Below are 19004 nucleotides of genomic sequence, written 5' to 3'. Positions count from 1 at the left end.
GAATTAGCAATGTCATGTCACACGATTAATTCAACTACCTGAAATGGGCACTGCAATAAATCTGGGAAAAAGGGGCTATTGAGGGTATGGATACACATTCCTGTCTTCAGTTTGGACAGACATGTTATCATATAAATACAGTCTAAGTAAACATATCCTCAGTACTTTTCGTTACACTCCACCACTGAGTCTAACAAAACCTTATGGGAGGTTGCGTCAAGTAACCTTTGAGATTGACCAATCAAAACACAGCTTACCAAATCGCGAAAGTACACATTCGCACATCCCTTTTGAACTTTTTATCTCGAAAAGGTTCGTACCCGAATGATTCCGAATGCTATGTAGCATACGATCACTTCCGGGTGATGCACATGGTGTACGTAGAGCCATGACAAGGCTGAGTAAACAGTCGCTGAAAATAGTGTTTTTGACAATATTCAAGGATGTTATTTTGTGGAAACATTAGCTAATGGTAACCATGTCAACAGAAACCCCAAAGCGTATATACTGCAGGTCAAATAATTGTGTTATATGCTGATTTTTGTTTGTGGAGAGATCTGTGTGGGTGACCTGAATATTTTGAAAGTCCCTCCGATCCCTAAATAGTAGCCGTTGTCTGATTGGTTAAATCTATTTAACTGTCTCGCATTTGACTGGACTGTCATTGCTTGCTCAAAGGTTACCTGACGCGACCTTCTACTAGGTTTTGTTAGACTCTGTGGTGGAGTGAAACGAAATTTACTTAGACTGCATGTAAATAGTATGTATATTTCATGTTTGTATTGTACATAATACAATATATAACAGTGTACGTCATGACCATGTTTATCATGTCAACAACATGTCAATATCAAGTATATTACATGACAGAAATGTACATTAATATAAAGCAGAAGAGTGTTTGTTCTTAAAACCATGTACATAGGATGTCGATGTCATGTATTTTACATGCGAATATTGTACATTAATACAATGTAGAAGATGATCAACTCCTTGGCCATACACATGTCTGCAATAACTGCTCATAACTCATGGCCATTTTCATAGCATGTCAATATCTTATTTATAATCCCTGCACAATGTCCAGATATGATAGATCCCTCTATCACATACCATGATATAACACACCAATATCATGTATACAAAATGTTGATCACATCAAATTCATGAAACTACATGCATATTCCACTCCAACATCATATATATCCCGTGTCATTATGATACATCTGCCATGTCAATATCATGTATATTCCATTTCAATACCACACCTCTAATCTGACCTGACATACACATTAACCTGCATCACACTTAACAAATAAATGTATATATTCTTTGTATTCACAGATTATAAAGCCCCTGCCAGGCTGGTTCTGTCTTTGTTTTGGTTAGCTGAGGTATTCCATTTCTTTCCTGGTTGGGACTATTGGGGTCTGTTTTACTCCATGCTTGTCAAACAAAGAGCGTAAGGCAGCTTATTTGGTGTAAACTCCTGTCAGTAGAATTGAGGGCTGCTGAAACAAAACGAAAAACAAATATTTTGAATGAGTTCTGTTAACGCTGTCATATCATGGTGTCAGTTACAAGGGAGACCAGGCATTAGTCAATTACCAGTACTGGCAATTCAAAATGAAGGTAGCATGTGGTTCTGTTAGACCGTCTCAAAGTCCCTGAACCACATTATTTCCCCACTGTTTAGCAATTTGTCTAGAATTTGTACTTTACCAAGAAAGTGTAATCCCAAACATGACAAATGTTACACATGTTCATGACTGTCATGGCCTATCTGATCAACGATATAAAAATGACAGAATTGGGTGTTCTTTATTATAAGTTTAACGTTATTTTTCAGGGCATTATCATTTGCAGGAGCCCAATATTATAGCTGAAATGAATAGAATTTTTAATAAAATAAGAATAAAAAACAATGGCATCGATTTTGAAGCATTTACTGTTAACAACAAACGATGGAGGTCACTGACACACTTTTTACAAATATAGACATGTCATAGAAAAACACAGATGATGTCATCATTGAGAGTGATGACACTGACCTTGACCATTGCCCATACTACCAGCTGCCATTGTTTTCTGTGCTCAGCAACGTTAGACTTCAAGTGGATATTTTCATTACTGTATGTTGTAATTTATGGTACAATTGTTATGGTTGGCACTGGGAAGAAAGTACATACTGGCGCAGGTACATGTGACGAATGTGAGTCAGATATATCGTCAAAAGTGAACCCAAGTTCAAAAGAGCCCTTGGTGATTGTACTTCCACAGCTCAGCTTGTTATTATGTCATCTAACAACGGGCTTGATAATGGATTGTCTGCAAGCATTTTGCAGGCATTATCAAGTTACAGTGTCATTTCTGATAATGTGTGAGCGTTTTAATGATATTTCTATCCATTTTAAATATAAAGCTTGTTAGAAGCAATATTTATGATCACTGAATATGCCCTTCCTCAATAGGCCGACCTGGTTTACAGCTGACAGATCTGAACTGTCGTGTATTGGTGCAAAATGGTTTAAACAACTGGATGGCAAACAGATTCCAGATCTGACCACTCCAGCTAACTGCCTGCTTCTGTTTCCCAATAACCCACCTTGCATGACCTTCAGCAATATTCACCTGAATCATCCATCCGAGATTACCGGGTTTTCTGGCTGATGGTTGTTGCAGACGTCAGCTCTCGCTGACTCCTTCGACAGACCTGTTGAAACGGCAGCCTCCTTAATCTGAAGAGGAAATAGAAAATCTTCAGTATCTGCCATCTTGGTAGCGAGTCACTAAGTTTGGATTTACACAAATATTTATGAAGGAGAACAACGTACACTGTACATGTAACCATTTGTGAAAACAACTCTGGTTCTTTTTAATTCTGTAGCAGTAATGTCTGAACTAGGTAACTGGAACCTCAAACACACTAACTATCAGTATCAGCTCCCCACAACTTGGGTGGAAAGATGTGACAAACACGATCAGGTGGTCAGGCTCAATGACTCGCTTGACACATGTAATCCTATCCCAAATTACTTAGACTGATGCTCATGCTGTTAATCATTGGGTTGTCTGGTCCCAACTTGAAACTTCATACAGCAAACAGTGTAGTCTTTGGGAACCCCTATATTACAGCAATAGACAGAATCATATACGGCTGAGGGAGTGAGAATCGTGGTACCTACCTGTCTGATGTACTCTTGGCAGTCCTTCTTGGCCTGCATCACCAGGTCAGCCTGACCTTTCAACACTCGGATGTTCCATGCAAAGTTCTCTGTTGCCTGTGTAGGAAGTTTGAAAATATTTTCTCATGTTTGGTGCATTTACAAAAAGTGAGTAAGTTAAGATTTAACATCACATAAGCAATATTTCAGCCATATTGTGACAAGAACACATGCAATATTGAAATCAAATATGTGTATACTATAAAAACCTGTGGTCAAAGCACAGTGAAACAACTACAATATCACAGTTACAACTAAAACTAGTATAGAAAGTTAAAACTAATAACACTATTTGGACAGTACAGTGTAAAAACTGGGTACAGATCACCAACAGCTGAAGGTACATCACTATACTAGGGATCATGGGGACTGACAGTACTTTTACTACCTGCAATGGACCCTAGTTGGATATATATCGACTCTTCAGCTGCTGGTGACTATGGTCAAATTTAGCTCAAATTAAAATCACAAAAATATGTTTATAACAGCTGATAAATTTAAATATCTGTTGAATGTTTTGGGACTTGCTTAACCTCTCAGGAGGGCTACAATTTTAAAATACTTCAACATCATTTGAGTGTACAGCCACAAACAAACTCAGTCACTAATCTAAACTATCAACAATAAAATATTTACCTATGTACAAATCATTTCACGAATGTAATGCTTCTAAAATGCAACAATTAAATGAGAACTGTTACTAGTAAAAAGATCCTTCATAGTTCATGATTTGAAATAGGTTTCCCTTGTAATGAAATATTCAACAGTCAAACAGGACATGCTTCACTGAGATTCTTGCATCACAAGGGATACAGAACTGAGGATTTTGCCTTTCAATGAATATTCGTGAGTATATCTTGTATGACCAATGCGACATATAGCAAGAAGACCTCATCATATCTTGACTAACAGCCCAAGCAGGTGTAACCGATATAGTGTTTTATTTCATGTAACTTATTAATACCTACTTGGGTCTCCCAGTTCTGCATCTGATCATGAATGTAGGTTCTCATGCTAACTTTGTAACCAGAGTATGAAATAAGAAGTGCCGTCACAGATTTGTTGGGTGCTGGCTTGACTGTAAAATCAGCCATTGTGTTCCCGAAAATGCCAACATGACTGGGTAACCAACAAAAAACGATGTCGCACTGGCCAGTAGCAAGATGACAGGTTCATTTACAAAAGAGCAATACAGCAAGTATCAGGGATTTATTGAAAGTAGCCCCGAGGTTGACGTTTGTTTGCAATAAGTGACTGCCAAAATTTGAAACCGAATTAAAACATTTTTGCAATTCTTAAAGGGGCACTGATGAGGAGCAATTTCCGTGAACTGGATGATAACTTTTGTTATTGTTTTTCTCCCGTGAGTACCCGGATGATATCCCAGAACTCGTGACTGGTTCGTGACCTCTGTATGCGCAACTGATAGTTTAATTATAGACAGATCAAGTAAGGCGAAGTCATTTTTACTTCATTACAAATGTATTATGAAAACAAATGAAACATTTTGAAGGTTAATCATCTGCCAGTGGTAGAAATGGTAAAAAAATATTAGGACGGAAAGAAAACGAAGTCAATGTATGTCTCTATATTTTGCCTCATAACCCTAATTAGTTTATTGTCATATTCGTATGATTTTGAAAATTAATAAATTAACACATGGTCTGCTTATACTTATAGTAAATTTCTAACACAACAGCAACATTTATACGTTGTATAGATTGCCAATGTGGATCCTATTTCACACACATACGCGATCAAGTGTGTGTTTTCCGTCATATAGATTCTGCTGAATGCTACAACAAATAAATTAAAACAAAATGCGAATAATGAATGTAAACCAGACTAATTTTTCAGCAACAATGTCAGGCTACTACCTTGTTCAGGAATGTATCCATCAATATCCACATAAAAGCAACCGTATTCCATTCATCTGCAGCTGGTAAATAATCCTGCTCTGTGTCTTACAACAGGCTAATTTGCGAAAAGGTAACACATTGTTTCACGTCTTTTACATTGGTGAAAACCTGATAACCTCTCATTGGTCACCCAAGATAGCACACCTGGCAACTAATTGTATGATGTCCACCATTCTAAGTAATTTAGTTAACCAATAATGAACAATCAATCAATCAATCAATCAATGCAGGGGTGGTTAATTCTTTAAAGGTAGGATATTGTTTTTACACTGGCACTTTACGACAGGGTGTAGTCAGTATAAATTAGTACATCTACACACACTGCCTTTAGACAAACCTGCTAGCATATAAAAGTAATTAATCAATCAGGGTGTTATCGGTTAATCCTTTGATCAATGTTTGTTTTTGTAACTCAGCTGATAAACCCTCTTGCATCACTTACATGCACATATTACATAACATGCAATACATTTGCCATTATAGACCTTAATTTATAATGTTCAGTATTTACTCCAGACAGGCGAAATGCCAAATGGGAACCTTTGTTGAGTAACCGAAGTGGTGTTACTACTAATTATACCTGTTATAAATTCATTAATGGACAGAATCCACAGAATGATGACAAATAACATGTGTAGGTTTACACTATCAAATGCGAGTTACAGCAAGGAAGAGATTGCGAGTTTCAGCAAGGAAGATGCAATCTCTATGTCACATGCAGCCTGAAAACACTTATGGGCCGAACCAGTTTGAGGATACCAACGGAACTTTGTTACATAAGGAATACATACAGGCATTTGCTGTGTACTTGGGTAAACAGGTGTAATAAGTTTGGTTTTTTTTACGTAAGAAAATTTTCACATTTTTCTACCAAAGGCAAAGTCATCATCTTTTGTTTACGAAGTCAAATAAATCAACCGTGTGTTTTTATTATCATAAATGATAAACCAGGGTAACTACCATAGGTACCAAAATTTACGTACGATATTTGCTATCACAGCTGAACCAACACTGAAAACTACCTGAATATAAAGCGTTGTAATCTTTCAGACTGAAACAAATGACTTGCTACGTGCTTGTAGACATCATATTTTCACGCAACATGATTAAATATCGAGGTTAAAAACACAGAAATAGGAACAAGTTGGATCAGACACTATACCATCCAAGCATCCGAAAAAAACTACACTGCTGGGGTATTTTGTTACGATCAGACAAGGAATACCATGGATATTTTGAAATAATGGCATATGATGGGCATCCGGCCTCCTGACTGTTTAGGTGAAGAAATTCTGCTAATATGGACAGGAGCCCCAGTCCCTTTGTCCGTCACGGTCGAGGGAGCGGGCGCTGACCAATTTGCAGTTTGGTTTCATAATCAGACCGCTGGCGAGAAACATTATTTGCTCCACATCAGTGCCCCTTTAAGCTTAGGAAAATAAGGATACTAAATAAATTTTAATCTTGAGGAATGTTTAAATAGTACTTAAAATAGAGCTACTAGTCATATGGGGTACTGGTGCATGTTTTGTGCTGCAACCATCTCTCCAAGATTTAGAAATCTGCAAGTTATATCAGCTTATTGTGAAACAAACATTGGAAGTTACATCTCAGATGTTCACCACCTTCGTAAATAAAACGACAAACAGTTTGTGCGTGTTGACACACCAGGAATCATGATCACCGAGTCAAACCATTAAAAAACGGATTCTGGCATGCCAAGGGGCTGCAACTCTGTTCAGCAAATTTCACAACATATATGCTATCAACAAAAAGCAAACAAGCAGCAACTGACTCACCTTGGTCAACTTCTTGCTCTTCAGTCCAGCTTGTACACACACATTCTCCAGGTCCTCATGCCATTCCATCCCAGCTCTCTGACAATGCAGCAACTACAACAACAACACCAGCTTCATCTCAGCAGCAGACTTGCTAAGTCATGTTCTAGGACAATTCTAAGTCTCACAGAGTTACCATGTATATTTTTGGATGAGTGAGTAGAGTTTCACACCTCAGACAGAATATTTCTACTGTGTGATGTTGGCTGATATGTTCTGAATTTAGGCCCAGCAAAACCATGGATAGATACTCTGACCAAACATCAACTCCCTTGGGACACACTGATCAGTAATCTAAGGACAGGATGATATGCAATCAGTTTGGAGCCACCCAATCCACATTAGTCAGCTCCTAATACATGTAATCTGACTGGTTGATCAGTTTGTTCTTCAACACAGCATTAAGCAAAATTCCAGCTACATGGCACCATCTGAATCATATTCTACATTCTAGTGATTGATATTATTATGACCAACGCAAGTATGGGGCCATGACATTACAAAAAGTCACCATTCTTGTGATTGATTTCACATTCTAGTGATTGATATTATGACCAACAAACCACAGCACGGGACTATGACATTACAATAAGTCACCATTCTTGTGATTGATTTCACATTCTAGTGATTGATGTTATGACCAACAAACCACAGCACGGGACTATGACATTACAATAAGTCACCATTCTTGTGATTGATTTCACATTCTAGTGATTGATGTTATGACCAACAAACCACAGCACGGGACTATGACATTACAATAAGTCACCATTCTAGTGATTGATATTATGTCCAATAATGCAAGCATGGGGCTATGGGATTGAAACAAGTCACCATTCTAGTGATTGATTCCAAATTTTAGTGATTGATATTATGACCAACAATGCAAGCACAGGGCTATGGGATTAAAACAAGTCACCAAGTGCATTCCCCTCTAACAGCATTGGTGGCTCAGGACACTTTCTATCACAAGTACCCATGGGGTCAAGCAAATTACCAGTGAAACTCAAAACATCCATGCTATAAGTTTGGATTGTTCAGTAAAAAACATGGCTCACCTTCTCATACACACTATCTGCACATTCTATAAGGTTTCTGCACTCGGTGATCAGCTGAAAACCAATATAAACATCTATCAAATTGTTCAGTCATATATCATGATTTCAGATAATTAGACTTTTCTTACTTTTAGCAGAAGTTCCAGTTTCATAAGTGAGCTATACTCATATGTTGGTCTTTCACTGGTGAGCTATGGTTTAATTCCAGCTACTACTCACATCATCAAATGACAGGAGAGCTTTTTTCAGTATATCCGGCAAGTTCCCTTGTGCTTCTAAAGATGGGTACTGCAAAACCGATAATCAATACATACAAACAAATACTGATGTCATCAACAAATTTAAGTCTCAGTTTGAGCAAGCAACATAGGATGCATATAATATGACAGGTATAATTGACTGACAGCAGCTGAAGGACAATTAGAGACAAAATGATTAAAGCTGATGTTGTCTGAAAGTCTAACACTTGAATTTGTTTGCTTGGTCATAAACACAGCGCTGAGCAAGTTTCCAGCGACGTGACAACATAGTACAAATAGTCAAGTCTGGTCCATACAATCCAGTGATTAACACCATGAGTATCAAGACTTAGTACTACCCTACAAACACATAGATGATTTATGATGAAGACTTCTACCATTAAAAATTCATAAGGGTAAATGGGGTGGCCATCAAGACTATAGCTTGCAGAGAGCAAAGAACAAATATCAGACTCACCTCATCAGTCTTGGCATATATCACCTTCATGACATTAGACTCACTTCTCATAACACTGTCAGACTCCCCTCCCCTCACCTTTCATGACATAACAGACTAACTTCTCATGACACTGTCAGACTCACCTCTCATGATAGTGTCAGACACACCTTTCATGACATTTTCAGATTCAGCTCCCCTCTCATGACCCTGTCAGACTCACTTCTCTGACATAACAGACTCACCTCGCCTCTCATGACGTAACAGACTCACCTTACCTATAAAGACAACGTCAGACTCACCTCGCCTTTCATAACATATGTGAGACTCTGGTCTCCTGAGTTGGTGATTCTGGTGGACAAGAGTCGGATACACTGCTTAATGTTGGCGATGGGTGGCAGGCCACACGTCTCCTTGAAGCCACTCAGGGCTAGTTGCACGTTGTCTCGTAGGTCGGTGCCATCCCGCAAAGGCTGGATTGCAACCTGAAGATAGGACCAATGGCTGTTGAGCAAGCAGTCAGTGTCAATAGGGCTGAATAATTTCCTGGTGCTCACCTTTGAGATATATCACCAATTAAAAACTTACCGGGAGCATTGAATTTTCAAATTACATGTATTTCTGTTAGCTGTTCATAAATATTCAATGCCATTTAGAAACTGCTCAAATGTAAGTTTTGTTATATTTGGGTCTACACTTTCTCAGTAAAGTGTAGATTCTAGTAGTCTGTTGGGTGGTGTCCAATTCAGCGACAATGTCAATGAAAACACTATCATATTGTAATAAAGGTGCAAAAGTTAAGATATTTTACAGACAGTTCCTATAATTACATTACAGTCCAGTAGAGTCTACACACAGACGTTTCACACAGTAAGACACTCATATGATTTGTTAAATCAAGAACACATGAACCATCACTTTTCCTTCTACAACAGAAACGGGAGATGGATATTCAGGTGTCTTTTGAATCTGTTAAACAGTAATCATTGCAATCTTCATCCCTTCCTTCACTGGTATTATGTTGGACTGTTACTTCATTATTAAGCAGTTTTTGATGAACCCATATTACCTTTCATAATATTTCCATAACCTACCTTGAATGTTTCATCTATGTTTTTCACTCCGACTGACTTCATGCTGGTGTAGTCCCGATATCGTTTTGTTTTCTTCACAGATAAGCCTCGTTTGTATGCCTGTGGTAGACCAGATACATTTAGTCCACAAGGAAAGTTGTTAAATTATTGCTTTGGACATATGTGCTTGTTGCCTTATATGTGAGTGAGTGAGTTGTTGCTATATATGAGTGAGTGAGTGAGTGAGTGAGTTAGTTTCGTTTCGTTTCGTTTCAGGCCACAATCAGCAATATTCCAGCTATATGGCAGCAGTCAAATCAAATCTGGACCGGACAATCCAGTTCAACAGCATGAACATCCATCTACACAATCAGGAACCGATGAAGTGTGTCAATCATGCCAGTGAGCGTGACAACCTAATCCTGTAAGACACCTCTTATGTCAAGCATAGTTGCCTCTTATGGCAAGCATCTTCATGGGTTACTGTGTGAGTTAAAGAAACATTAAACAGAAATGAGTGAATGCTGTTTTAATGCATACTCACACTGCTGATAGTGTATGTTTCACACCACAGTGAGTGAGCAAATACTGTTTTCAGCCAAAGAGTGAGTTAGTGACTGGTAACCCTACTGAAGGCAGCAGTAGTTTGGGTATATCATAGCAGATAATAAGGGTTCAGATTTTCGAAGCTCTCTTAACACTAATGAAAGGCACTTACCACTATTAAAGAGCTTAGAGAGCTTAGAAAATTAAGCCCAGGTCCTCAAACAAACTCACCCCACCACCTCTCTTGTTTGTTATTGCTACATGTACAAATAATGTACAGTTTTCAATGGGGTACCCCGTGTTTGACAAAAGCTGGATATGTCGGTAACCTGTGAAAAAGAATGGATAACAATCAAAAATAAGAAACTGACAATTAGAAAACCATTATACATTTTTATTCTAGCTACAGAATTTTGCAAGATATGTCACAAAAGAGAACCCACAACCTAAATGGAAATCTCCCTTCTGCTGTGATCAGGAACAAGGGAAGAGTTGTTGCCCTTAGATTGAGAATGGCACTTAAAACGTTGTTAACTTCTACACCTTTAGGTTCATATTCAGTCTGGTTTCTAACAAATGGCAATAAATCCATCATATCTTTGGACATGAAGTGGGATGAAAAAACAAACACATTATTTTCTCAGATACTTTTCACTAAGTTACTGTCCTCCGGCAGGTTATAGTATCCCTATGCAATGTTTCAACATAAGACATTTACCTGTTTGCATGCACTCAAATGGTATTGTGAACTGTCCAATGAATTCATCTCCAATAAAGTCATCATCCAGAACAGTGAATCTCACCAAAGCCAGCTCTGGCAAGTTAATCTGGAACTCGAAGCTTTCATCAAAGATTGGATTATACCCTGGAAACAATCAAAATAACACATACAAAAGCATATATTAGGTTGATATTTATTTAAAACCATTTTCTGGTATAAATTAAACATGACATGACTAATTTACAGTTTAAGAAATTCATTCTAACAACTGCTATCCTGCAGTGAATATTCAGTGCAGACGGCAAGTTCAAAATGACTTCTCTCACAGCAAAAGGTGGATTTCACCCCAAACTTGCAAGTGAGGTGGGATAAAAAATATCAAATGATTTATCACAGATTTGGTATAGGTACCTGTATGCTGAAATAACTATGTCATGTAAGTTCCAACCATTCACAATCTAAGAATTCAATATTTTAATGTCTGTTGCACATTTCAGTTCCCATTACTGAAATCTGTCATCAACCCACTTCCACCTATAATTGACCTAGGTACACAAAACACAAAAATAGTGGAGACTAAGTGTTCAGACTTACCATTATGCGGCATAGTTTTTGTCCTCTCTTCAGCACAGTCCGACGGAATGCCGAACACTTCAATAGTAACATAGGGATCAGTCACCTCCCCTTTAGCTGCAGAACCCTTAGGCTTGGGGAAGTTCTGACCGCTAATAATCTGTAAGAAACAAAAAAAGAAGAGGTCATTTTCACATTTGTCTTGATAAAAAGGATTTATTGTGTGGTGTCTGCAAGTCAGTTACTGAATTATTAAATCAGCAGCAAAATTTTTAGTTACTGTCTAATGTCAAATTACCATTGCAAAACACTCGCATGAAAAATATATATACTTGCCGAAGAGTTTGAGGGGAAATATTTGTTAAGACCTCTCTAAGTAGTATTCATCTTGATAAAAACATTCCATAGTATCAGTGTGGGTATCATCTTACACAAAATATTTGTTTAGACACAACATTTATCATTTTGAAGACAATTTTGGAGGGACACAAAGTTTACCTTCATACTGATCATTTGTTCAGTCTCCATACTGACCTGTACACGGGATATTTGTTCAGTCACTTTATTCATCTTTACACTGAATACTTGTAATGACACCATAATCACCTTTATATGAAGTATTTGTGGGGACACCCCTGGAATGACCTCCCTGGTGTTTGCACTGAAGTATGAGATCTCTTCTCGCATGATGGCTGGTTTCAGTACAAAGCCACAGCCTCCATTCTTGTGGAACCAGCCGTTATAGAGATCCATCATGAGACCTGCCGTCTGGTAGTTCAGGGCAACTGGGGAGGAAAGGCAGACATTATGTATGTCATACATCAAAATATTCTCAGGAGAGGCGAGTGTTTGAATTGTTTGTTTGTTTGTTTGCTGCTTAATGCTACACTCAGCAACATTCCAGCTACAGGGGGGCAGTCAGTAAATAATCAGGTCTGGGCCAGACAATACAGTGATCAATATCATGAGTACTTGGGATACGATGACATCTGTCAACCAAGTCAGAGAGTCTGACCACCCAATCATGTCAGTGTCCCCTTATGACAAGCATGGGTTCAATTCTGACTCAGCCCTAGATGGGTTGTTCAGGACCAATTCTGACCCGCATCTTCATGGGTACATGCATGTCTGCAACCATGAGGTACAGTCTATGTGTGTTAATTTACCATACAACAAACACTTTAGTTGGTCCCTTTGAGCCACTTGGTTCTTAATTCTATTTTCCTTCAAGTCTCCACAGATGTACATGTAAACAAATTCAAAATGTTGTAATAATTAGTAAATGGTTAAAAAATCATCAATAAAGGCTACAGAGTAAAAGTAATTACTGCAATACAGTGGAAGCTGTCTAAACCAGCACTCACTGGGACTAAAGCAATAATTCAGTTTAGACAACATGCTGGATTGTACAGCTGATGATGGATGTACAACCCACCGACAGGACTGAAAGTTTATGCCAGTGTTGAGAACTTGCTGGATTGGACAGATGCTGGTTTTGACAGCTTTTACTGTACAGTCAAATCCTGAATGTTGATTACCAGTGTCTTGATTCTTATGCATAAGTAAACGTACCTTTCTACCCCGACCATTTTTTTCTACCATCACAGACATACCAATGTCACAAATATATCAAGAAGTCGAATTTATCACTTGGTCAGCGATTCAACTCACTGAGATTTGAGTGTATATCTCTCCTCAAGAGAGCAACCAAAGATGGTGACCCAGTGAGTCTTAACAGAGTCGCAGAGCAGAAACACCCTGATAATGTATGCCATCCAACAACCTTAATACAACAGCACTTCTTCAGCTGCATGTACTGCATGATTAACACAAACACCTTGTCCTTGGGGCCCTGGTGTTGGGCGCTGAGTGGAGAGTTGGAAGTAATGTTCGTGCAAACTGATCTCTTTTTATAGGAGTACAAGGATAAAGAGCAATAGCTGCATACTGTACCTCCAACTTTACCACCATTTATCCATAACAACGTATAACACATGCACAGCTTGTATGGGAGTGCCCTTACCCATTTGGCAGCCACAGTTCCAGAGATCTTGGGGGTTGTAGTTGCTGGAGTCGATACGCATGCCGTTGGGGTAGATGCGTGACAGGAACCGCTTGTTGTGGTTGACGTATTCCTCTGGTGAGGACATTGCCAACTTCAGAGCCTGGGACTCGCTGTATGAGCAAATCTCCCAGCACTTCTCTGAAAAATAAATTACATATGACATTTTCAAAGAATCATATTATTAAATCTGTAATCTGATTGAGAATTATTAGAATAAATGTGTTACACCACTACTTGTCCAGAACTGTGGAAGGAGGTGAGCTGTATTTCATTTATTTCCAACACACCTGTGCACAAAACCTGCCCATATTAATATGAAATACATAGTCATCCACATGCCGTTGATTTATTTGTGAAAACTGATATAGACTTCATCTCTCTGCAAAGCAGCAATAGTCATGTTCACAAGCATTGCCATGACTTGCTGAGTAGAACTGTACTATACTCTGTGAGCCATTTCAAAAGAAAATTATCCATTCCATTTGCAGAGGAATACTATCTACTATAGCATAATATACTACTACAAGTCAAAGTATCAAGTTCCGTGGTGTTACACATGTAGATGTTGGCATAACATGATGACATTTGAAGATATTGTGGATAAAAACTTCTTCATAGTTTGTGGAAGGCCTCAGTAGCCCTGACGTGTAATGTGTCAATGCATCATACTATGTAGATTATCATGACCCGATTAATATGACATGTTTAGAGCAGTCACGACAGGAAGGACATGGACTCTTAAAGTTATGCATGTCTTAGTTAAGTGAACTATTTAACTAACACTTAAGACTCCGAAATCTGTAGCATATAGCAGGTAAAGGCCTTGGGAAAGGGAAAATAGTACAGTTCATTGTGAGAACAAGGTTTAATACATCTACTTCCTATTGTCTAGTGGAAAAGGTATCACTGAGCTCTTGTTTGGTTTCTAATATTCATCCTATGATGGGCCTTACCGTATACCTGTTACACCAGAAGAGCACAACATGCTTTTCAAGTGACACATGTCAGACCACTCTGAGAACTGGTATACTGGGTAAAAAATATATGAAAGAATCTGCATGTACAATAAATGTTAATCAGAGCCATAATTATTTCAGGGCCTTAGTATGTAGAAAACAGGATCTGCATGTACAATAAGCGTCAATCACAGTCACACACTTGGCTCACAATATATCATAGTACAGACAGTATATTGCAATGCTATCTATTTGCCAATACATAGCCCTACAAGCAATATGACAGGCTGAATATTGTGTACATCAGGGTACAAAAGGACACACTCGCCTGAGTCACCAAGTGCTTTTGGTCACTTCTTACAACCAACATAGGTAGCTGGGGGCAATTGTAACCCCGGGCCCTTCTAGGACATCTTTTGTGTACTTACGGTTCTGCTGGGACGCCTGAAAGTCTTCAAATCTCTTGGACACACAATACACAACCATGTCCGACAGCTCCTTAACCAGTTTGTGTTTCTTAACCGACCCTTCCTGAAACACCAACATCCAAGGATTCTGCAGTCTAATAACCAAAACACAGACAACTACATACAGCCAACAGATTGAGAAAGCTCTAACACATACATGTCTGAAAATTGAAACAGCCATGAAAAGATGCATTTTTCTACCAACAGGCCATGTTCTGAATGCCATCAAGGTAAACAAATGCATGCCCAATAGATAGACATGGCCGTTCAGTCAATCGGTTGCAAAATTTGGCAAAAGCAGTGCAGTTCCTTTTTCCTTTCAGTCTCCATGATACAGCAGAAGAAGCATGCGACTTGACATAAGGCAGGTAGGTCCCTCTGCATGTTTCACTGGCTGAATTCACACAGTATACAAAGCTAGGCAAAAACCACTAAACTTCAGCCATTTCTGCATGTGGGAACAATGCAATCCCTGACTTTATTTACCAGTATGCTAGTGTTCTTCATTTTGTACATTATGGAAAATGGTGTTTGTGGCAAGGCTGCTAAAGACCAATCCTGGCATGGACAAGGACCAAAAACACCACAAGTGAATCTTGTGACTACTTAACAGGTACACACTTATCAAACAGCAATGGGCAATTGTCTCCAAATAAATAGAAGTATCTCACAAATCTATGTTTTCAGGATTCCAAAAGCTTACACATATGGCATTACAACCACTTAAATTCAAACTAGATTTATTACAATAATAATTTTCACTATATGAAAGAAACTAAATAACATTCAAATCTTTTAGCAAGATCTCACTGACAACAAAATATTGTTGTTTTTTCATGTTTTTTTTTTGTTTTCTCAAACTCTTTGCAAAAAGAAACATTCCAGTCAACAAGCCTGAAGGTGGCGAAAAGCTTCAATTTCACTATGTTTCAGAGTTATCAAATAGGATTTTCTTGTACACTGAGTGACATTTAACAATACACTATTGCCAGACTGGTGGCTTAAGTCACAGACTATAACCGAGTCCTTTGAAACTTGAACTTTTACCTAGGATTCACCACGTCTCCTTGACACTGATCTTTAACCTTGACCTTACCCGTTTACTATTTTTCTTCTTGTCAGGTTCGGCACCTTCATCCTCATCAGTGACATAGCCCTCAACTGAGCTGCTTGAGATTGGCAGTTTTTTACCCTGCAATAAGCATGAGTTAAGCATGTGAACAAGGCAACTAGATCTACTGATACCAGCAAGGTGAGGTTAATCTGGGGTCCAGATAGGGGACGATGTCAGAAGCCAGCCAGGTCATAAAGTCCACACCAACACAGCATATAGTATACAAAAACCATGCCAGAGAATAACCAGTCTCAAACATACTCCAAAACAGACTCCACTGGGCATCAAACTCACTGTGATGTTACAATAGTCATTGACAGGTCAGGTCATAGCATAGCTGTTATATTTCAGTTACTGGTACATCTATTGAAGTGACTCAATTTCATTTCCAAACACTTAAACCATTCATGCCAATAAATAATGATACGATTGGGAAACATAAATATGCAAAGTCTATAAGAAATTTGAACCTATTTCTGGTAAACTAAATCCTTCAGTTGGAGGTATCAGGACATACCTGTATTTCACCCACACGGGTGGTGTTGGAGTTGTATTGAGCTCCTGACCAGGCTGTAAGCACTATTATCTTACCTCACACATGAATGTCGCTTTCTGATTGGCTAAGCACTATTTAATTATTTTCCGTGTACCCCACTTACTGGCGATGTATTATTTTCAATGTACACTGCTGTGAATTCCAAACTCTTCTGGTTCATGGTTGTACTTCTTTGTCTCGAATAACATTGAATCACACATGAAGCACGGAAATTACTGATGCCTTGTGATTAAAAATTGATGGAAGGGAGATAACTCTAAATCTGTTTATCTTGTGTCGTCTGCAAAATGGCAAAATTCTGATGTTCGGCATGATAAATACATTGTTCACTGGTCCCTTGGGCTCAAGGAACATAAACAAACCTTGAGGGTACATGAGCCCATGGCCCCCTTGAAAATAGTGAACAACTTATAATATGCATCCTGACCTAGGCACATATAGTTGTATAATCATATCCTTCAGCTGTAAGTATCAGGACATGCCTATTTCACCCACACAAGTGGTACTAGGACATGACTATAATCAATGGCAGAACCAAGAAAGTTAGAACCAGATCAGTTCCTGACAGTTGGATATACTTCATAGCTGCCTCATGTGTAATGATGTATGGGACATGCAAACCTGAGCTGATGAAGGGTCTTTCTTGTGAGTGAGATGGTTTCATTGATAGCAACAGATTTGTTTGTTTGGGAAATCACTGCATGTCAGATATTAGCAAAAGCAATGCTTGTCATTGAACTTTTTTATATGAGGAAATCCACCAACATGGGTATAAGCAACACCTCTGGAACTCCAACTGGCATTGATTTGAGCCCAGTGATTAGCTGTTCATTATGTCCATGAAAATTAGTACTTACATTTTTATCCTAACTTGGCAGATTATTCACACAAACTAAGCAAATGACTGTATTTTCATGTTTAAAGTTTCATATCAAACACAAACATTTTGGACCTGTTGACATGTACGTCAGGAACATAGAAATGACCTGAAATCATAAAATGAATTCTTCTTTAATAAAGACGTGTGGCACATCATGGTTCAGTAGTTTAGATTCACAAGGATTTTTAGACTTCGTAGTCTTCAGTCTCCAAAAATGCAATTAAAGATCTTTGAAGGCTAAAATTGCACATTTGGCTAATAACTTAACAAACTTATCAACACACTTCATCTCCCTCAAATTCAATTTTAGGAGCCAAAATATGACTGGCTGAGGTGAAAGGTACACTCACAATATCTGATCAATATCCAAAGAAATGAATAAATTTTCTCAACAAGTCTGAAGTGTCTCTCGCTTATCCTCCAATATTGATTGAACATTCCTCTGTACGACATTGACAACACAGCCTGATCACTCACCACAGAAAAGATGAGAATGCACTTGCCAAAAATAGCTCATAAAACAAATTTGCCAATTCCTCATAGATGACAAGCAAGTAATTATCCACCGTATATTAAACATAAAACTTACAGACTGACTTTTGTCGTAACGTAATTTTTGGCCAGCAATATTGATCTTGAGCCTTCCTGCTACAGATGAGATGATGTTCAAACCTTCTGTTTCCAACTTGTTTTACAATGATAAATATCTGTAGTGGATGTGATGAATTACACAATCAGAGGATCCAATTGATTGTGATCACAATTCACTTTGAACGGTGACAGCTAAATCAGGCTTACTCCATGGGCAGTAAACCGAGGTGATAAGAAAATATAATCTTTATGCCTTATAACTCAGCTGACATGGAGGTGTGAATGTTGTTTCAGGGCAATTATGTCATGGATGCCAGTAGAATGTTATTCTTTTTCAGTCAGACCGCAAAATAATAGCTAGAAACACAAGTACGTGTTTATACTAACAGTACAATTATGGTGTAACAACAACTGAACTAATGCGCTTGACAAACTAGAATGTTGTTGCTGCTGACACCAGCACACACAGGAGTTTTTTGCCACCTCCAACAATCTTTATGAGTTGTGGGTAGCAAGATACCTTTACTGAAACAACTTATTATGGATTGCCAACAATGAAGAGGACTTCAGTTGAAAATCTGAAGACCGTAGAGTGTGATAGCAGCAGGATGCAGGATTTAGGGCAACAATGAAACATTAACTATTGTTCAAAATCTTACAGCATATATTTTAGTGTAATGACAACTGAATCACACCATATCTATACTGACGTAAGACAGGTAATGTA

General features: G+C 38.3%; 1 protein-coding gene across 1 annotated transcript in view; it reads right to left on the bottom strand.

Moving 5' to 3' along the window:
• Window positions 1-1375: 1375 nt before the first annotated feature.
• Window positions 1376-19004, bottom strand: part of LOC137261859 (inactive phospholipase C-like protein 2) — a 69496-nt gene continuing 51867 nt past the window's right edge. Inside the window, exons 9-23 of the mRNA XM_067799663.1 lie at window positions 16233-16328; window positions 15098-15200; window positions 13672-13851; window positions 12255-12433; window positions 11670-11808; window positions 11073-11219; window positions 10586-10683; window positions 9830-9928; window positions 9038-9220; window positions 8259-8327; window positions 8040-8093; window positions 6943-7035; window positions 3186-3281; window positions 2606-2738; window positions 1376-1508 (exon numbers count right to left, since the gene is read on the bottom strand). Of these exons, the coding sequence (XP_067655764.1) occupies window positions 2637-2738; window positions 3186-3281; window positions 6943-7035; window positions 8040-8093; window positions 8259-8327; window positions 9038-9220; window positions 9830-9928; window positions 10586-10683; window positions 11073-11219; window positions 11670-11808; window positions 12255-12433; window positions 13672-13851; window positions 15098-15200; window positions 16233-16328 (1638 nt within the window). The 3' untranslated portion in view covers window positions 1376-1508; window positions 2606-2636. The remainder of the gene's footprint in view (window positions 1509-2605; window positions 2739-3185; window positions 3282-6942; window positions 7036-8039; window positions 8094-8258; window positions 8328-9037; window positions 9221-9829; window positions 9929-10585; window positions 10684-11072; window positions 11220-11669; window positions 11809-12254; window positions 12434-13671; window positions 13852-15097; window positions 15201-16232; window positions 16329-19004) is intronic.

This window comes from Haliotis asinina, chromosome 14 (assembly GCF_037392515.1).
Source record: "Haliotis asinina isolate JCU_RB_2024 chromosome 14, JCU_Hal_asi_v2, whole genome shotgun sequence".
Taxonomy (NCBI): Eukaryota; Metazoa; Mollusca; class Gastropoda; order Lepetellida; family Haliotidae; genus Haliotis; species Haliotis asinina.
Note: the sequence above shows the minus strand (reverse complement) of the source record. Positions and strands in the feature narration are given on the sequence as shown.